This window comes from Cylas formicarius, unplaced genomic scaffold (genome assembly GCF_029955315.1).
Source record: "Cylas formicarius isolate icCylForm1 unplaced genomic scaffold, icCylForm1.1 PGA_scaffold_7__23_contigs__length_41026272, whole genome shotgun sequence".
Taxonomy (NCBI): domain Eukaryota; kingdom Metazoa; phylum Arthropoda; class Insecta; order Coleoptera; family Brentidae; genus Cylas; species Cylas formicarius.
In genome coordinates, this window is record NW_026844352.1 from 25,033,107 (window position 1) to 25,055,843 (window position 22,737).

Here is a 22,737-nt window from a genome sequence, read left to right on the forward strand (position 1 = left end):
CCTTTATAGAGGATATGGTCATTGTGTGTGTCAGGTCGACAACGAATTCAAATCCATTTGTCAAAAACATTATTAAAATCGAAGATATGCAATCGGTTATTTATAATATATAAGGATGTTTTGGTACAGTAAAAATGAATGTGCTACCATTATACGAAACTAAATTTAGAAATAAAATATCGTTGATGTTCGTTAATCGAAAAATTAGACACATTGCGCTAAAAAGCGATTTCCACACACTTCACTCGTTTTTCCGCTGAATATACTGTCGTAAAAATGCTACATCCAAACTGAAAACTATCGAATTTACGAACTGTTGGATTCAATTTGATCACATAAAAGATGAATCTTATCGAAAATGTGTTTTACTTCATTTATTTTTATTTGGACGTCGAATATAAGAATATAAGTTAGAGTTTTGGTTAAATCGCAATTGTGACGTGACACATCAAGACTACCAGAGTGTTAATTATTACGAAAATTATAAACATTCATCACTTAATTTTGTCTATTGATTTTGGCTTGGCCTTCAGATATTTTAAGAAAAAAATGAACATATTTGTAATATTTATTTTGGGAAGAAATTTAACTTAAAGTGGATAGTTTCAACAAATGCGAATTACCACTATACCACAAAATCAACACACAGGAGATTGGATTATTCAATGTAAATGCGATCAAATTACTACATACGAGGTGTGTTCAAAAAATAAGGTGACTTTTACGTTTTATCAAAAAGTATTTAATTATATATCCAAATTAAGGTTGCTTCCATCAAAGTAACCCCCCCCCTCCATATAACTTGTGCCAACGTTCTTCTTCATGGGTTTCTTGAGTTTTGGGAACAGTCGCATATTCGATGAATATGCTGGCTGGGACATGATAGTGGTTTTGTTTTTGGCCAAAAAGTTAGACACAAGCAACGATCAGTGAGTAGGTGCATTATCGTGAACCAAAATCCATGAATTGTTTTCTCACAATTCTGCAAATTTTCTTCGTATTGCTTGTCGCAAACGGTGCATAACTTCAAGGTAATTTTATTGACCGTACGACCTTGTGGTAAGAACTCTTGATGTACTACGCCATAATATTCAAAGACATTGACATTTTATTGAACTTGATATGCTTTTTCCCGTCTTGGCGATTCTAGGTTCTTCCATTGGGACGACTGGGCTTTGGTTCCGAGATCATAACCATGAACCTTATTGAGCATATCAGGATCGTCATTGACGTCCTTTTACAACTCTTGAACGATGCTCCTTTTGTTCAAAATGAGGCAAGTTCGGAACAAATTTTGCTGCTACACTTTTCATGCCAAAAACTTCGGAGCCCAATGAGCCCCATGAGCCCAATAGAGATATCGACGTCTTCGGACACTTCTCTAATAGTGAATGGACGATTACTCAATGCGATTTGTTTCACTTCTTCAACACTTGCATCTGTCATTAACGTGCTTGGCCGTCTAGAACAATGTTCGTCATCGGCGTCTTCTCGACCATCTTGGAACGGCTTGCACCAGTTATAAACATTTTTTTTGCTCAAAGAAGATTCGCCATATGCCGTTGTCAATATTTCGAGTATTTTGCAGCGCTGTATTCCATTTTTTACACAAAATTTTATGCAAATTCTTTGTTCTATTTTTTTAAGGCGAGAAAATCGCCAAACACACAAAACATGTTTAACGCTCCTGTCTCACAAAAAAGTAAACGTGGAAACTGGCTGAAACTGTGAACATATGTCAGGTACATTTGTACCAACATAACAAAAGAATATATTGAAGATCGAATCTTTTTGAACAAACCTCGAACATCACCTACATCGCATATCCTATACAGATCCAATAATTTTATTGAATGCTTTTTCGTCATTATACAAGGTTATGATTTATTTATTGAATTGTTGTCTAGAATTAATGGTTGCCTACTGATCATGACCACTTTAAATGTATTTCGTCCCATATGGATTAATTACTAAAGAATTTTAACACTATTCCATCAAGCTCCGACGAGTTCAGTTGCCCAGCTAAATTTACTTTCGATTTCTGTTGTCTGCGTGATAAAACCACAATATTTTTGATAAGCAATGCAGTTCACGTGTATTCTAAGTTGATTAATCTCTACACAACGAATGTTATGCATAATAATATTTCTCTAAAATTTGGTCAAAAACAACTATATAGCTGCTGACCTTTATTCGAAAACCCAATAACAAAAGTGCAAATTTGTTATCGGTACATAGCATTTTTTTTGGGAGAAATGGAATTACGAATTTTGTCTCAATAATATTACCGTCAAAAATGGCGGTGCACGATTTTGCATCGTTTAAAAACGAAAAATTTGTCTTCCAAATAAAACTTTCAGTTTTTTTGCGCAATAATCTCTTGTTGATCTTTAAATAAGCAAACACGTGCATACCAAAACAAGTAATTTGCAGATAATATTGTTGACCTAAACTAGACAAAGATGCATTTTCTGGCCATTCGCGTGTTCATAATAAACGTTTATTGAATATATATATATATATATATATATATATATATATATATATATATATATATATATATATATATATATATATATATATATATATATATATATATATATGATGACACTATATTCCGGGATATCATCCGTTCGCTCGTTGAACTCCGACTGGAATCCTGCATCCGACTGGAATCCTGCAGACGTTTCGCCAAAATCTCACTTGGCATCTTCAATGCTCGCGCTCCGAAAACACTTCGAACACTGTCGGATGCAGGATTCCAGTCGGAGTTCAACGAGCGAACGGATGATATCCCGGAATATAGTGTCATCACATTTTTCCATCCGTGAATCAATACGTGAGAATATATATATATATATATATATATATATATATATATATATATATATATATATATATATATATATATATATATATATATATATATATATATATATATATATATATATATATATATATATATATATATAATCATTTGCGTCTTGAGTAGTGTTTGTGTCTGGCTTCTTTAATGCAATTCATCTGAGGAAACTATAGTAGTTGAAATTGAAGAATGGATATCAATTTTTGGGCTTTTTTAAACCATCAATAACAATCAATAAACCTTTTCACCCCAAAGACTTAACCCTTATGATATAAAATAGCTATTTTTAGTACAAGTGAGCAAAGAATATCTGCAATGTGCGGACGAGTGATAAAAGGTATTGCTCACATATGCTAACAATATCTGAATCAAAAAATTTTGTGAACACCATTTTAACTACTAGTTTTATTTGCCAGGAGCGGAGCACAGTGCAAATCCAACTAGTAGTGCTCAATAAATTAATAAATTTTTGGGTAAAAGCTACCGAAAACATCAGATCGCTTCTCAAAATGCTTAAAATAGCTCGCCATGATATACTGAAGTTGACGCATTAAAATGTTTTAAGTATTTTAGAGAAGAGAATAGAAAAACATAATATTTCCAACAACAAACAATAAAGCGAAGCGGATATTGTTGGACAACGATATGATTTACTTTTGATCATTTGTGTAGGAAAAGATCACTTTACTTACTCTTTTGAGTTGAATTTTAATCAAGTTTACTAAAATTTATTCAAAAAATAACAATAACGTATTAATAAAAAATAGGAATAATAGTAAAAAAGTTAATTTTTCTCACTTGTTTGTCTAGTCTTGTCTAATATCCTTGCTATAGCTCTACTATTTTATGGTGTTGGATTTAATTCGCAGTTTAATGCTGAGTTGTTTAACATTGACAATAAACATCAAAAAGTAACGCTTGATTATTACTATAATTATAGAAATGCAATGAAATAATATAACAAATATATGTAATGGTATATTAATTTCTAAATTTCATAACTTCATACTGATAAATTTTCACAAACTACTCAATTTTCGACTCTAAAACATAGAGTACAGAGTGTTTCATTTAAAATATTAAAATTAACATTATCTTAAAATGTTAAGATTGCGGTCTCCATTGTCAAGTTTGAAATACGGACTTTGTCATGTTACATTCGTATGACCTGCAATGAAGTAAATTTTCCATTAGATTAGGTCCTGAATTTTATACATATTAATTATTTATAGCAACTGAAACTTTTCGTTTTGCGAGGTATTTATTATTTGGTCTTACAACGACACTCATGTCGCCATCAATCAAGCTAACCATTGAAAACTTACACTAATTAAGTTATATTATCAGCTGGATTTGTTTTCTATTTAGGAGTATATAATAAATAACGACCATTTGCCTTTACTCCACTACTTAAACGTAGTTTCGTTCCATTCCTCCATAATTCAACTTAAATGCGACTTAAAAAACATGTCTTTAATTTAAATTTTCTTTAAAATCTAAAAATTTAAATCTGAGAGAACAAGAAGTGTCACACAACTCTATCCGCTTTATTCACGACGGAGCTAAAGTTACTTCAACAAAACGATATAAAATTAAACCATGGTTTCAAATTGATATTGATGCCACTACATCCTTGTACTTATCTTGTTTACGTTTATAATTTTGGACATAATTCTTCGTCCTTTCGACATAATTAAATTAGTCAAATGAGGTGAAGCTTTCCAATTACGAAATATTCTCAAGAGTTCAGAGACGAGAAAAAAAAATAAAAATTAACAAAAAATGTTGAGATATCTTTAATTAAAAAAGTTTCGGCAAACACCTTCTATTTTCCCAACCGGCTTACTAGATTTTTGCATTATTGCAGTATTATTACAAAAGTTCAACTAAAAATCTTCGAAAAAGCAATTTGGTTGAAAAATATAGTTTCCTATCATTTATAACAATTTCTAAGGGACATAACGTTAATATCCAAGGACCATTTTCAATGTCTAGGCTATTCTTTGGTTCTGAACCACATTAATAACAAAAAAGAAATTCAGTTCAATACCTAAAGATTCCGTGATCATCAACACCCAGATAAGGCATAGCCAATTTTACATGCAACTGCCTTAACAAATTCCTCCGAGAAATATGATTCAATGACTTTGAAGTATTTTCTCAGAAATTCCACGAAAAACAAAATTTTTGGGGCATTTTCAATTACTCTACGGAATTAGATATGATATAATAATAATAAAAACAACAACAAATTTAATTTGAGAGGTACCTTAGTAATGAACCCACTCTTTGAGCGACCAGTTCTTCAACTTGACGTAGACGGTCGAAGAATGAAGACCACCGAAATTCTGATTTCCACTTTGTAAAAACATTCCACCACAACGATTTCGGGCAAATACATACATCGCAGACTATTCAAAGATAAAAACGCAAAAACTGTTGCCGGGAAATTTGTAAAACAATATTCGAAAAATTGGTGGCTATTGCGGTCGCAATGTTCGGTTCGATCGGTTGTGTCTTCGACTACAGTCTGCGAATCCGCGTCTTCAATTGTTTTAATACGGACGGTGACAGCCCAGCCGCACTCACGAACAACGCGGATGTCTTCAGTTGCCGATCGAAAAAGCTGTGATACGTTGATTAGTTTTCGTATTGTAAAATCAATTAGGCGAGATAAAAGTGGAGGGGGTGTAACGCGCGCTTATTCCTATAATAATATATTTTTAAATAATGACGAATTATTTTCCAATGCGGGTGTCCTGAAAGTACAATATCCAGAGTTCCAATTTTTTTTCAGTACTTTAACGAAAAGTCAAGCCGGATACATTTATATTTATTTAATCGGCTCTTAAACTACCAATATGGCATTAAATGTCTAAAAGAAAAAAAACTTTGTCTTCCTTCACAAGATCTATTAATGATTTCTGAAATTGTTAATAGATCTTTTAGAAGACTGCAGTGCTTGCTTTCCTCTTCTTTCGATCACTCCACTATAAAAACGGACTATTTTTGGCATTAAAATGCCTGCCCATTTGAAATGGCTTCAAATATACTATGAGAATACCATGTTTATTAATGAGAGAGAGAAATTAAATTTAAATCTGAGTGACAGGGATCATTAGACTTTCAGTTTTTAAGAACTGCACATCTTAAATAGTTTTTAAATAATAATAGTAATATAAAAATAGATAAATTGCAATAAATATATTTATTTAAAAAAATCTACAGTCCTTCAGTACTGTAAATAGTAAGATATTTTACAGTATTCTCTAGCGTGTTTTCAGCTTCCCACATTCTTTAGTTTATTTCACAATCACTAACTCATTTTAAAAGTGGTGCTACTTCTTGCTACAAGCCCTTTTAAGCCATGCCAATTCTGTGGTGTTTATCTTCGTAGACAACACAGAATTTTTTTCAAATTACCATTCTCCAGCAGCTCCTTTTTCCGCATATTTTACTGAAATAGCTTCTTAATTAAAATAAGCCAATGAAAGATGTCAATTTTTCCAAAGCAGACGTGGTAATGGTATCCATGACTATGAAAGACCCAGATGGAATAGGAAGCAGCATTTGCTGGAAGTAGCATTCATGATAGTCCCCAGTCCGTTTTGAACCATATTTCCACGCAAGCTGGCCTCGCGGTTGTTAAATTTTTATGCTGCCATTTACGCAAGTTTCGTCCAGATAATAGATATTCCTGTTTTTCCTTCGAAATTGTCTCCCTGCTCTCAATTATCGCTATCGCCAGCAGGTAATTTTGTTTTCCTCTATTAAAAGGGATTTTCTGTTTTGAGTTTTTTAGTAACGAATACTTATTTCCTACAATTTCTGACTGGAATGTAATCATGCAATCATTTAAGACATTATTTTGTTCATTTATTACATTTTCTTTTCTTCCTCTTTGGTGACCTGATGGGCCTACGTTTATCGGTATATTGTTGACTGCCCCACTTCAGTCATACCTGCCACTCTCGGGGCACTTAACAATCTCCCTAGGTAGAATCCTGTTACAGCACCATAATAAATTACAACTCAAGTACTACAAGTACATGGTTCTTATATTGCACAAAATATTTTAGAAAATATCATGTGGTTTAATCGTAACATGTTTTCGGTAGATTTTAGCAATGGGATTTTAAAGTTTGTTAGTTAGGACGGTTACGTCAGACATCAAAGTATATGTTCATGGTGTTTTGCAAAAATTAGTAGAAAAAATAAATATTGTATGTAACAGGTTGAAAAGCTTCTTTAGTCACAGGATGCGTTGCATAATGGTGAGGAACTCTTTTGAAACTACGTGGATGGATCCCTTATGCCATCTCTCTCAAATTGGAACCAAGATTTTCTCTCTATTAAAAGGGACAGGATCTTATGCTGCCATACACCATCCAGAGCGGGGCTCCCTACAAATGACGACTGTCTTTCTATAAGAGAAAATATTGTTGTGCCTCAGGGACTAGTCTGGTATACGGACTGAGTCGGAACAGCTGGTATATATAGCAGCTCTTCTAGGGCAAAAATATCTGTGCCTCTGGGGATTTATCCGAACAAGTAAGATCTATGCGATATTGGTGTGTGCCCACGAAAACTGAATAAGAGGATCAGGATCGAAGTGGGCTCTCAGTCTCGGTCGCAGGCTGGTAGCAATCTTAACAGGAGGATGCTACCTAAGAAGGTATGTATACCGCGCTTATTTTGGTGTAAAAATTGCGGACCAAGACAAGTCCTGGATTCCTCATACTGTTTGTTTCGTTTGCGTTGAAGCATTAAGAAACTGACAAAAAAGTAGGAATAAATGTTTACGTTTTGATTGCTGTGGTATGGCGCGAGCCTAGGATAGGAATCACTGTGATGATTGTTATTTTTGTTCATGTAATGTTCAAAACATCATGACCAATGTCGAAATGACTGGGTTTCATTTAAAGAAGTAATTGATAAGTTTCTTGGGAACTTTAAGGACAACAACGACCAAAGTATTGTTCAAAATATGTTACAGCACTTTCATCGTCCAGGTTGTAATATGAGTTTGAAAGGGCATTTTCTGTTTCATTCTAGAACTATTTTCCTAAAAATCTTGGAGCAGTTAGCGAAGAACAAGGAGAGAGGTTTCACCAGGACATTAAAGGAATGGCGGACTACTGCTGGATGTTAAAACGAGATATGGCCTTAAAAACACAGAGGCGAATGTAAGGACAACGCAGCGTTATGGCAAAAAGACGAAGATTTCACTCAAAAAGGTCTGAGTCTGACTTTTTTACTGAATAAATGTTTTCTTTAATATTTGCAGAAAAACCTTACGTGATACAAATAAATGAATTAAATTTTTGAAATCAAACTACCAGAATTATATAAAATCAGTTTTAAAAATAAAAACATCTGTCAAAAAGTTTAATTTTGAAGACCTGTGCGACAGACGAAGCAAGTTTAAACAAAAATTGTGTAAGAATGGCTGCTTCAGCGCGTTGAAGAAGAGGATAAACTTTACTCTTGGCCAATTTGTTATTTATGTTATTTTCCTTTTAGAATTTTCCTTTTTTTAACTCTCTATTTCATTTTGTAATTATATGTTTATTTGCTTTTTTAACCAATAAGGACCATTTATTAGTATTAATAATAATAAAGACAAGCTTTGTATTAAAAATGTTGTTTAATAAGTCAGACAATTGATGAGCTTGTTGTGTATATTAGTCGCACTGCCGCTTGGTGCAAGCTTTCACCAAGATATAAGTACAATGCTGGTGCGTTATCAAGAAAGGTGCGATAATCATCACAATTTGTTTTGCATAACAAGTGATTTCGACGCGACATAACGGAAAAATTAGTAATATACTCCTAAGAAGCTTTTTCGAAACGGACGGTAAAACGGATTATGCAACACTGCCACGTGGTCGACATCTAGTTGACCTGCCCCTATTTTGTCCCATAAATGTGAATAAATTATTGTTTGTTGGGTTTAGCCATAGGTATGAAGGTCATAATTGCTTTTTGGAAGAGTCCGAAAAGACGTTATATTTTGAGACACACTCTACATCTAAATAACAATTGGATGCATTTGAGTCTGCTTGGTTTCGGACGACTGGCAATAATTCACGTTTCGCTTAAAATCCGAGAAACTTGTCCACGCAGTCAATTCAGGTTTTGTCCAAGAATTATTGCACCTAGATTACGATAAATAGGAATGTTTATGTCGAGACAATACAATGTAAATATATGTAAGTGCAACACTTTATAATCATTACAAACAATTTTAATGAGTGCATAGGGTCATTGTTTTCGAACCTCGTCTCAAGAAATCGTATCAAGCGACTATTTTTAGAAAGACAAAAATGCGTTAGCATAGCGCCAGACTGTCCGCAGACAATACCCTATTAAACAATGAACTGGATAAAGCTCCCTATTTTACGGAGGCGACAGCTGTGTGAAGAGAGGACAAGTCCTTGGGTTGGATCAAGATTCAATCACGTAATGTAGACTATCGAGAATTTGCATTGTTGAAACTAGGTATAATACGACCAAAAATATCGTGCATTTATTGCTTTGACGTTTTAGTAGATATGTAGATAGATAGGTAGATGGTTTATTGACTACTTTAGAATATCATTGTTTGTAGCAAGTCATACAAAGTAAAAAAAAATTTTTTAAATTGAATTATATGTAAGTATATGCTAACATAAAATTGTATATAACGTCATAATATACTAAATCTAGATATACAATGTATATAATTTCACAATAAAACCTAACAGGACAACAAATAAAAAATAAGTTTATATGTATATAGCACAGAACAATCATTAAAATATAATCAATGCACAACGCCCAGCAACACGTCATTACCGATGTTTTCTTCAAAAAATTCACCAACGCTATAATAGCCCTTACCTAGAAGAAAACTTTTAATTTTATATTTAAAATGTTTTTCCTTTAAAAGTTTAAAATATTGTGGCAATGCGTTATAAAGTTCTATATAAGGAGAGTTTTGTTTTGACTTCTGCAACCTGCATCTCGGAAGCACGAGATTATTTGCACTCCAGGTGTCATACCTATGAGAATCAGAACCCCTCTCAGTGGAGTGTAACTCAAGAACACTTTGAAATATAAATATACATGAAACCGTCATTATTTTATGTTTAATTAACAATGGGCGTTCGTTAAAATTTGAATTTGTAATTATCCGTAGTACCTTTTTTGCATCCTAAATATTTTAATGGCATAAGAGGAGTTACCCACAGTATGGTGGCATAGCTTATACGCGAGTGAAATACACCAAAGTAAGTTGACTTCAATACATCAAAACTCACCATTCTGCGAAGTTGACGCAAAAGAAAATGAATATTTCAAAGATTTTTACTTAGCTCGCCAACGACAAGTTCAGAGTGTCATCCAAGGTAACGCCCAGAATCTTGCATCCCTTGCCACATGTGAACCTACTGCTACTAGACACTAATAAATTCTTCGTTTCAACAAACAACTAAAAAGAACAATCTGGTGCCCTTATACGCAGCTCCTTTGGCAGATTCCAAGGATTTTTTATAATTGTTTTTCAACTTTCTAAAAAGAGAATGCTTTTTTGGTTCTTTTTTTGCGCCACATATTATTTTCATAACACACAGTAGGTCTCTTTGTGTTCTTAGTGTGGGGGAAAACCAATGAACGTATAAACAATATAGTATAGTAAATAATATAATATTTTACAGTACCTTAATCGCAGACCTTCGCAGGACCGTGGTAAAACCCATCCCGACAGACCTTTATTCCGCATTAAATAGGTCTTGCCTGACATGAACCGTAACGAATGTTTGTAAAAACTTGAAATTTTTATTTGAAACGTAAATGGACCGTTTTAAATTTGATTAAGCATTGCTACTGCGTGGTAGAAGCGTTTATTTTAACATATAAATTCTAATATGTTCGTATATATTACGAAGGTATTTTTGACTGTGATCCTTCCAGTAAGTAGGTATTTATGTACCTGATTCTCGATCTTTGACCCTGCGATGGTGTTTTCACTGGATAGTTCAAATGGTATTTATCTTACAGGTAAGTTTGAAAATAATCATTTATGTCTTGTGTTACAGTTCTGAAATGAACTGTAAGAAAAATTGTTGCAGATGGGATAGTCAAGAGGAAAGTGAGAGAAGATGCTAAAAGTTCGCGATTTTTTAAAGAGCAACACGCAGATCTAAAAATAGTGAAAACATACTTATTTGCCGCTTGTTAGTGTAGATAGATAAATTCCACGGACGGTATTGAAATACTTACGGGTAAGGGTGTTCTATAAGGGACTGCGGTTTTGGAGTAATAAACAGTAGGTAAAGTTAATCGCGGGGTCGGTTGTAAAAGCACTATATTTCTGGTTGAAGTATACCTGGTCGTCTTCAACAATAATTACTGTCACATGGTGTAAGTATACAGTTCTCGTCACTTGTTCACAGTTTCAAAAAAATGAAATGGTGCCCTTGGAAAAATGTTCATAACTCAAATGAAATTTGCTATGTATACATGGTGACATTGATTTTCGCACTTATTCTACCCATTTTGTATTCTTCGGTATTAGCGTTATCGGCCCTTTGAAGCTTTTTGGTCACAAAGCTAATGGCTATAGTTATTAAAAGACGTAGTTATGAGGCCAACATTTCCTCTACTCCCTATTCTAAAATGTATAATTAACGGTTGATCAATAATTTACTTCAAACTAAATTAGAATTATCCAATTATCCCAAAAGATCCAAAGGTTTGGCAAGAGAACCGTTAAATATTCCGCATGTGTTTACTATCCATACTTACAAATATCTAAATATACACGTGTTTGTAATATTTATTATATAATATGCTCGACTATAGTTTCGAGTTTTATCAGCAATTTTTTGCCTAACAGTGGTAAAGATCAAAGATCGTTGGCTTAATGATTACATTTCATTTTTCCTTATTGCCTAAAATTCGCCAGTGTTTTTCGATCCATGAAAGTAAACGCCGCCGTCATCGCCATAATACGATTGCGAAAATCAGTAACCTATCAGCAAGAAGCTCTTCTAGACGATTTCGCGTTTATATTGTTTTAATAACAGAAACCGCCGATCTGTCGCCAAGAATCACGGAACTGTTACTTTTACAAATTCCTAACGGAAAAAGGTTTTCTAGTTGAAATAAATGATCCACGCACTTAACTTTTTTTTCTTTGGAAGTTTAATAGGGAATTTAACAAGATGCTACAGTTATAAATATCGCATTTGAACTGAAGGCTGGCGAATAGACGAACTGATGAATTGATTGCTCTTTGGGCAATTTACTTGCATAGCTACTAGGGCTGCATGATTTGTTATGTGTTTATTGAATGTGTTCGCTTACAAGTTGAAGAACCAGAACTCAAAATAACTAAAAATTTAAAAAATATATCTTATTTTAGTTCTTCCACGGAGATTTTATTATAGGTGAGTAAAAATACTTTATACGTTTCAATATTTACAGGTTATTACTGTAAATGTTTCCAAGTAGTAGTTTCCTTTGAATTCCGCTCCATTCTAAATTTACTTTATCAATTTCCAATCCTCTGAAAACGATTGGAACTCACTTTCAAATATCCGAACGATGTCTACTACTTCTTTTATTACGGTTGAATATTCATCGTTTAGGGAAAGTAGGAAGTAGCAATTTGCTGAAAATTTGGTCACATAAGTTTTTAAGACACACTCTACATCTATCGACTTAAAATATTGTCATTGTCGCAGTGTCACCTTGTATCGAAAAGTAGCAATTTTTTACCATTTTCGTTAAATATTTCCCTGTACCTGTGTCTAGGGGTTTTTGAGTTGTTAATTATTTTCCATATTTCGGCTAAAACAGTTCCCAGTTGAATATTTATCCAAAAACTAACGGTCGTAAAAAAAAGTATAATATGCAACACGTTCGGTATATTTTTTAAGGCACTCGTTTATTAAACACTCGCTCCGTTAGTGTCAAACAAACTCGTGAGTAGAAGGCCGTTTACTGCACTTGTTGTATAATGCACTGTTTTCTAGACCGTTAGTTTTTGGGTGCATTTTCACAAAACAACACGAATACATTCACTGACATGACCGTCAGAATTGACTAACGTCACAACAGCATTTGACTCACAAGTTTACTTTGCACGGGCAGAGTTCAGCGGAGCGGGTGTTTAACAAATGAGTACTTTTTCGCAAAACAAGACGAATACATTCACTGACATGACTGTCAGAACTGACAAACGTTAAAATTGAATTCGTAGGAAATATCTCCGAAAACATCCGATGCAGTAAAATCCCCGAAATATCCGCGGGAAAAGAAACTAAGGTGGTAAAATCACGCTTCCCGCACGTCAGATCGGTGCATCATTAGGTATTTTACAGACGCAGAACATTTTTCCAAAGGAATAACCTGTGTAGTATTAATGAAAAATTGACAATAGTCGGCTCATTGACAATAGTATATTATGCAACACGTGTGGTAAAAGGCATTTGACTCACGAGTTTATTTGACACGAGCGGAGCTCAGCGGAGCGAGTTTTTAATAAAGAAGTGAGTTAAAAAATTAACGAACGTGTTATGTACCATACTGTTTCTACGACCGTTAGTTTTTGGGTACATTTTCGCAAAACAACACGAATGCATTCACTGACATGACCGTCAGAATTGACAAACGTCAAAATTCAAAGCGTGGGAAATATCTCCGAAAACATCCGATTGGTCCCAAATCCGTGCGGTGAAATCCCGGAAATGTCCGAAATGGCTCGGATTCGTAGGAAACGAAACTGACGTGGTAAGGTGATACTTCACGCACGCTAGATCGGTGTGTAATTAGGTATTGTCGTTTGGTGTAAAATTCGGATGGCAAAAACATGCAGAAGTTTTCCTTATAGTAAAATTTTAAATTTAAAATCATAAAACATGCCCTGTAATAAAAAAATCGAGACTCAAATGCTATTGTGACTTATTCGAAATAAATAATATTTGCAAAAAATGACGTTGCCAAATTTCAACAAATTAGAGGAAAAATATTTAATATTTTTTTAATTTTCAACACTCCATATATTGAAGTATTTCGATACCAACGTATATATGAACTTTTCCGCTCGGATGAAGAGTATCCAGATGAGCGTTGGCGCATGCTTTGTTTGAAATGAAATTTAATACTACGTGTTTCAAAAAATATTTGGCTAATTTTCAGGGTAGATAAAATAAATAAAAGCTCTGTGAGGGAGGCCCCAAAAAATATCGGTGTTACTTTATAGCAGTGGTCGCCAACATCTGTAATGTGTTGAGCTACTTTGTTAATTTTGGAATAAACAGTAAGCTACCCACAAGGAATATTATGACAATTAGATTTTTTTGTGGAATTCTGAAACTTCTTTTGCAGTTTGTATTTTCAAAATTAAATTCGTTGTGAGAGCTATCAGAATTGCTTCCGCGAACTATCGACAGGTTGGCGACCGCTGCTTTATAGGTTATTAAAATTAAACACTCTGTACCTGTCTGACGAATACACAAGTCACTACCATAATCAAAATCACAAGAAAAATTAAGTAATTTAGCCAGCACGACTTTCTATGTAAGTTGCACACCAAAAAATCTAGATTCCCTATTAATGTATTCAATGACTGTAATGTTTCTAACAATTTGTTTCGATGAAGTAGATTGGACGCTAAGAGCCTGTACGTGTATATAGGGTGAACCGAACATTTATGAATTTCTTAACATTGGTTTTACATAAGCGTAAACATAAACATCGTTTCGAATTACATTTCATTACACTTCTTTGCACAATAACTGTGCCTGCTGGCTAGCTCGGGACAGTTGTTGAACAACTGGCGATAGCACAATCAGGTGCGGAAGAATTAAACCATCATAACTTAATGCTAAATGAAATGAAATAAAAAAACTTGCTTTTTCACTCAAAAAAATTGGAAGTAAAAGCAATAGTGTGTTAAAGAGTTTGTCAAGCTGTGTCTCATGCATTTAATTAAAAACAGCTTACGTTGCTCTTATTTTTGGCATACAGAGGAAGGTAGTGCGAGTGCTGGTTGAGTTGGAATTTCGTAAGAACTTTTGTCAATTTTGACGAATCTCAAAATGTATCCTAAGATTAATGGTGTTACAAAAAGTATATTATGCAACACATTGAGAAAATCCTTCATTCGCTCATCGTTCATTCGCTGCTCTCGTGTCAAATCAAACTAGTAACTAAAGTGGTGTTTATCAAACAGACTTGCATAATATAGGATTAAGGTTTAATTGTTAAGTGTGTGTTTTATCACTTTATGCAATTTTAGATAGAAAGTGCGTATGTAGCTATATATTATTTATATAGCATCTATATTTTGTAGCAATCCAAAAAATTTCTTATTAAAAAGTTCAGTTATTTCTGTTTATATTTTCTTTTTTCTGTTTACAGTTTACGTTTCACATTCATACGTAATTCCAACGGTTTCTTGCTAATTAGTTAACGAAATATATTTTCCAAAGTAACTTAAACAGACTACTGTAATGATAATTAAAAACCTTCTGTATTTCTCCTAGGTCAATTGTTGAATTGAACTTGCTGACGTTTCGCCAGTAATCCTGTTGGCTTCTTCAGACCTTAACTGAAACTAGTTCGCATTCTACTCTGTAACTGCTTATATATTGTTTCAGGGGAGAGGAGCTAAAAGAAGGGGATGAACATTGTTTTGGACGATTGAATCCCATTTTGGTGACAGGTAAAGACCTGAGTCGCGGTTAAGATTGTTTAGTTGCTTATAGATTTCTATAGATTCTCGGACTTTTCCTTAGTAGAAGGATTGGTTAAGGTTAAGGCTCTTTCATGTCCTTTGAGAACTTTTGATGTGTGGTCAATGATGTTTTGAATGTAAGGAAGGACAACAGTGGCAAGTGTGGGGTTGCTTTCGGACTCATTGTCTTTGGCAGGTTGTGATGAAACTGACGAAAGATTGATCCAGAAGTTTTGTAAATAGTAATATGTTCACCGAAGCTTTCCTTTTTTTGGGATTTTGCAACCGTTGGAAAAACGTTTCTTTGGAACTAAATAGAAAATCGTGAAAATCTTTGCCATCTCGTTGTATGCACCCTGTATATACCTGAAATGGACTAGGAGAACCCGGAGAAGTAATCAAAAAATTATGTCGTAACCAACACACGAGAGTAAAATCACTTCAATTAATGTGGGAGTAAGACAGTATTAAATTTGCGCAGAGGAAGATACTGATACCGTTAACAGTTACGAAAAATATTGAACGATCTTTACAATTAATAATAATAATTGTTATTTATTCCAATAATGTAATGTGTAATTAATATATTAAATTCCATGAAAAAAAAAGTCCACCTCAATTCACACTTGTATGAGGTATTCTTCAACTTAACCCAAAACTATAACTACTAATAAGAATTTGATAAAAATTTCCTAGAATTCTAATAAATAGAAGACACAGATTAGGATAAAATGTTGTGCATTTTCCCTTAAAGGAATCAAACCGACTTAAGTTTTGATTATGACTACTATTAGCTTATTTCTTCTACTCCCGCCTGTAAAATACCTAATTACACAACGATCTAGCGTGCGGGAAGCGTCACTTTCGTTTCCCCATTCGGACATTTCCGGGATTTTGCTGCACGGGTTTGAGAGCAATCGGATGTTTTTGGAGCTATTTCCCCCTCCTTGAATTTTGACGTTTGTCAGTTCTGACGGTCATGTCAGTAAAAACTAAGGGTCGTAGAAAAAGTATAGAATGCATCACGTTCGGTAAACTTGTTAAGTCACTCGTTTATTAAACACTCGCTCTGCTCGTGTCAAATAAACTCGTAAGTCGAATCCGTTTATCGCACTTGTTGCATAATATACTATTTTCGCAACTTTTTTCAAATCAGTCAAAAGTTTCGAAAAAATGAGTTCACGTTAAGGACGTCTCCACAGCGTTATTTATTATAAATATTTATTTATTATAAATATTTGACATTTGATAGAAAAATGGCCTTTCAAGGTAGATATCGAAGGGCTCGTAAATTTTATATTTATATTATGGACATCTGTTCGACATACAACTTTGTTGAAAATTCGCAAGCATTGTGGAATATACTGTTATGTTGAAAGTTTTTCTACAATTTTTAATGTCGAACGTCGAATATTTTGTATATTGTGTATTTGTGCATCTACTATCAAAACAATATAGCTACACTCTTTTTAGGATTTACCCGGAGACAATGAGCAATTGAAAATTTATTGAAATTATTAGGATCTTTATGGTAGTGTATATAGAAACCATCGCCTTTCTTTGTCACAGCTGCCCTGTAAAAACAAATATTTTGTTTAATGTTTTCATAATTTTTTGAAGAGGTTTGCATATTTTCGTAAAAAACGATCAACACCTTTTTCATTATTTAAATAAATATTAATTATTTATAGAAATATGAAATATATAAACAGTTAAAGATAACGAATTAGATGAACTTGGTATAACGATGATGAAGAGCTTATTTAACTTGACATGAAAAAAAAAAATGTTTTGTCTCGAGCTGCAAATTACTGCTTCATATGAACCATCAGCATCTCATCGCCCCCTATGTATCCCCCGATGATGTTCGCGAGTCTGGGGATTAAATAATATTGAGTATGGGCCAAATATAGAGAGTAGAGCGTAGCCTACATTATAAATTGCTGATTTCAAAACACAGCCGGGGCACACATCACGTTCGTTTGCCCTCTTCTAAAAAAAATCTCAGAAAAAACACATAGAAATTGAAAATATTTTCTCGCCTAGCTTTGAAAAAAAATGATTGATCAGAAATATCATTTCGTATTTTTCAGGAGCATTATTTAAAAAAGAATTTGAAGGACACATGCACATTTAAATATATCGATTTAACCAAAACAGAAAAAGGCAAAATTTTTAAATTGTCTTTCGAAATGTTTGTGACAACTAAAATAAATAATGTACGCCTAATACATTATCATATTATCATGAAAATTATTGATATTACATTTATTGCTGACATTGATTGAGACCTTTCAGAAACGGGGTTGATTTACATGCGCAAAAGTAAAAAAATCAATAAATTATTAGAGAGAAGGATTGCCCTGCGCATCCAGCAAAATAAAATTGCCCTGCGCATCCAGCAAAATAAAATATCCATTTTTGCTTTACAAAAATAATTAAAATTTTACGATATTTTCCAATGTATTTATGAGAATTGTTCTAGGTATGATATTACTGGGTTTCAATAAGAATTAACTATTTCCTAAAATCAGATTTATTTTAGATATTATAACAACCAATCGTGTTTGGTTTTTATTCTTTTGTGGTCATTTCATTTTTGGTTCTCATGACGTTTCCATTGCATTCAGTTGTTTACTGAATAAATTAAGAACCTTAATTTATTTCTTATAATTTACGCGAGTATTTGTCAAAACGTTGCTGCAAACGACGTACCAACCTAGCCAACAGATACCTAGAAAATATTCGATAATATTAATATATTTACGATCGATTAGTAGAAAAATACAGGCAAGCAAATCAAGGGAACGGTTTTTTTGTATTTACCTATATAAACGAAGTTCGTTAAATGCGTAATTCCATACTTGATTCGAAACTTAAAAAAAAAAATTATTGCCAAATACGTAATGGTGGCAAAAATGGCAAATGCGATGATCAACCAGGGTATGTGAAATATGTAGCGTTCCTAAAAATAATATTACATAGAAAATCGTCAAGTGTTGTCGAATAACTACCGGGACATCATTTTAAGTCTTATACTAGAAATCGATTTTCATTTTTTTTAATTAAGTATACATTGATTTATCTTTGAGAAAAGTTTACCGAATAATAGCAAATAGAGAATCATATTTCAAGAGACACACTTAAAATGATGTATCTGTCCATACCTTGTATGCGCCAAACCATAAGCAAAATATTAGCAAAAAGTGCCCCAAGTAAAAAACCAGAAGCCCTAAAATCTCAACCAGAGTTATTGGATATTGTTCCTCAACCAAGTTAACAATTGTCACGTATATTCCGTAAACTACCAATATCTAAAATCGCAAAGAAAAAGGGACGTTTTAAAATCAATTTAATAAATTATTATCGTGATTCTCTGTTACTTGATCACCGTTTGACGCAAGATACCTGGGTAATTGTTTAGAATTTAAAAGAAAAATATTCTATCTAATGTACAGGATGAGTCAATGAATCTAAAACTTATGAGGAAATGGTAAATACAAATGTTGTAAAGATTTTTAGTGTGTACATTTTTAATTTTTGTTTTAAATTCAATCCTTCAACTTTTTTATTAATAATAATACATATATAATAGTTTTTCCAATATTTAAATTTTTATTAAAAAATGCTAGTTTCCACACTTGCCAAAGGTTATTCGAAGATGACGTAAAAGATATATGCAACGTAATTTGAATTAGATACTACAGGTTGGTCAAAATAAAAGAATAGAAAAAAAATTAATTTTTTTTAATGGCACACCAGATAAATTATTATTTATGCTGAAAGATCTTTCAAAAACCTACAACTTTTATTAAGTTGGTCGTATATCCATTTTTTATAGTTTGCGATTTATTTTAATTTATCGAATATTTACCCGTTCTTCCTGTCTAAGAATACTGCTATAATATTAGTTGGCCATGACAAAACTATTAGCCAACAGGTAAGAACTGGTAAGATTAAAAAATGAACAGGAGGAAGAACTTTCTTCTATTAATAAAAAAGAAATTCAAAATTTTAAAATAGGGTGTTCGTCACGCTGTTTTGAAGCACCCTGTATACTCTATAATAATTTTAAATTGTGCATCCTAACAAACTTGATCTCTTTTTACAATATTTTTCATAACTTTTGAAAGCAATGATAAAATGAACTTTACTCTATCATTGATTCACTCTGTACTTACCTAAATGAAAGAATAATAATGAATAATATTATGTAACAAGTTTGATTAACACCACGTTAGTCACTTGCTTGATTTAATACGAACGGGATGTGTGTCTTGGTGTTGACATTTTATATGAGTAAATGAAATGCTTAGCACGTTCCTGTAAATATTCTGCGTTAATAAAATTAAATTGATTTTTTTACTAGCCACATCTTTCGAATATTTACCGAACGGAGCATCCCTTTGTGAATTATTTGACATAAGGTTGAACTTACCAAATGCACAAATCCGACAAGATAGGCACTCTTATTCATCAAGCTGAATCCTGGTTTCATGGCAAAAGTCCAATCTGCAACATTTTTATGGAGACACAATTGTATTAAAAATCTAAAGCTCCACTTAAATCTTCAAACTTGCAAATATATATGTCGGTAAAAGGTCACATAATATGAAAAGCCAATTATGCACGGATCAAGCATGTGGAAAGTACCACCGTAAGGAGTCAGCATTTGACGTTTGTCAGTTCTGACGTATTTGTGCGGTTTTGGAAAAATGTACTGAAAAACTAATGGTCGTTGATAACTTCATTTTCTTGTTACTAACTTGTTGCATAATATACTATTAAAAAGAAAGTATCCGTCGCGTTTTCGATAATGATCATTCTAAGAAGATATGACAAGTAAAGGATAATAAAAATACTATAATTCCGTATGGATTGTTAAACAGGGAAACAGTGACCTATCTGTCAGTCAAAAACAATTATTAGTGGGACATCCAGTATATTATCCCCAAAGAAGATTCAAATCGAAGATGATTATTTTTAGTACTTGGCAAATGCTAAATATATCGTGATAAATTACAATCGGAGTCGGAATGCCTACAGACCGACAATTTTCGTTAATCTCGAAAAGCTAACTAAAATATGCCAAAGTAAATTTTATGCCTACATGGGCAGCCAAATATGAACCAACAATTTTATAACTTACCGAAGAAAATCCGCTAAATACTACACCGCCGGTGTTTGGAAAGAAATTATATAAAGGTCAGCAAACGAAATCATCAGCAAAAGAACTGGTCCGCCAATGGGTTTTTATAAATAAACCATGCCGTTGAACGCAGATTGGCTAAAAAAAATAAGCGACCGCAATTTAATTTACATACACCTATCATGGCCGTAACGTAGAAGTGATAAATAATGCGATAAAATTCATATCTCCATTTGAATGGTATTAAATATTCGGACTGTTTATATTTGTAACAGCCGCCTGCTATTTATACAGTTGAAACATCCAGATGAATTTCTCAAAACAAACGACATCCTGCCTATCTGCAGACGGCACTGTTGAATCTTACTTACGACATACTTTCTGTGCAATGATGATAATGAAGTATAGTTTATTGTCCAAAACAACAACAACATTGAAAAACTTAAATAAACAATCACCAAGTAAATGTATGGCAAAATTAAAAAAAAATATATACAACTGTACAATGTTCGATTTTGATTTCCTTTTTTGCTTTCAAAAATGCAGTAATGCATACATAGTTATGATCAACCGGGAACATTTAAGAAAATAGAGAAGTAGAGTAGAACCAATCTATGAAAGCTACAGCCAGATGCAATCCGATTCGCGAGAATTGGCTTACGGCCGTAGTCACACAGCTAAAACCTCGGAATGCAACTGCCACCAGTGGCGGGTTAGACTGCTATTCATTATTTCCTTGGTAATTATTTCTATTTATTTTAAATATTCATAAATTTCATTCGAATCGAAAAATAGTAAGTGCAAAGTAGTATATTATGCAACACGTGTGGTAAACGGCATTTGAGCGCCGTTGGGAAACAAAACTGACATGTAAAACGAGACGTTCCGCGAGCTAGGTCGGTGTATAATTCGGTATTTGACAGAAGGGAGTAAAAATAGTATATTGTGTGTATGTGTGTGTATGTAGTTACCGAACGTGTTGCATACTATACTTTTTCTACGACCGTTAGTTTTAGGGTACATTTTCGAAGAACAACACGAATACCGTCAGAATTGACAAACGTCAAAATTCAAGGCGTGGAAAATATCTCCGAAAACATCCGATTGCTCCCAAACCCGTGCGGTAAAATCCCGGAAATGTCCGATGTGGCTCGGATCCGTGGGAAAGGAAACTGAAGTGGTAAAGTGGCGCTTCCCGCATCCTAGACGGTGTGTAATTAGGCATTTTACAGACGGGAGTAGAAAAAATATTTTTCTACTCTCTTCTCTAATATGCCCAGTTATACACCGATATTACCACACGGGTTTGAGAGCAATCGGGTGTTTTCGCAGTGTTGTTTTGCAAAAATGTATCCAAAAACAAACGGTCGTAGAAGAATCTCGTGTGGTAAACTCGCTGAGCTCCTCTCGTGTCAAATAAACTCGTGACTCAAATGCCGTTTACCACAATTATACTTTTTTTTCTACTCCCTTCTCCAAAATGCCCAATTATACACCGCGTGAAAAGTCATTTTACCGGGATCCTATTTTACTACGTCAGTTTCGTTTCCGGGATTTTTTTTACCGCACGGGTTTGGGAGCAATCGGATGTTTTCGAAGATATTTTCCACGCCTTGAATTTTGACGTTTGTCAATTCTGACGGTCATGTCAGTGATTGTATTCGTGTTGTTTTGGGTATGCAACACGTTCGGTAAACTTTTTAAGTCATTCCGCTGCGCTCCGCTCGTGTCAAATAAACTCGTGAGTCAAATGCCGTTTACCGCACTTGTTGCATAATATACTAATTAGGTCAGCATAGCGCGTACCGCTTTATAACTAAAAATATATTGTTGTTAATGATACTTTCCTAGGTTGGTTTCCTCTACTATTAGGATTTATGTTACATCAACCTGAAGTCATAGCCAACTGGGACTATTTTTTAATGCCAAATATCGAGAAGGGCTATTAGAGATTTCTTTAGGAAATTGTCAACGAATTCGAGACTGCGTAAAACCTGA

The 22,737-nt window shown here is 33.6% G+C and overlaps 1 protein-coding gene across 3 annotated transcripts in view; it reads right to left on the reverse strand.

The window, feature by feature from the left end:
• The window catches only part of LOC132705427 (bombyxin B-2-like), a 32,506-nt gene extending 11,368 nt beyond the window's left edge, over window positions 1-21,138 (reverse strand). The window contains exons 1-5 of one of the 3 annotated variants that reach the window (XR_009619427.1): window positions 20,740-21,119; window positions 20,029-20,102; window positions 18,758-18,904; window positions 18,417-18,555; window positions 18,163-18,324 (exon numbers count right to left, since the gene is read on the reverse strand). Coding sequence is in view for 1 of the 3 variants with exons in the window: in XM_060676013.1 (XP_060531996.1) it covers window positions 20,029-20,088 (60 nt within the window). In the remaining 2 variants the exon portion in view is untranslated. Of the gene's footprint in view, window positions 1-18,162; window positions 18,325-18,416; window positions 18,556-18,757; window positions 18,905-20,028; window positions 20,103-20,739 lie in introns of those variants that run through there. The other 2 variants (XR_009619428.1, XM_060676013.1) reach the window with 2 other exon arrangements.
• Window positions 21,139-22,737: the final 1,599 nt, after the last annotated feature.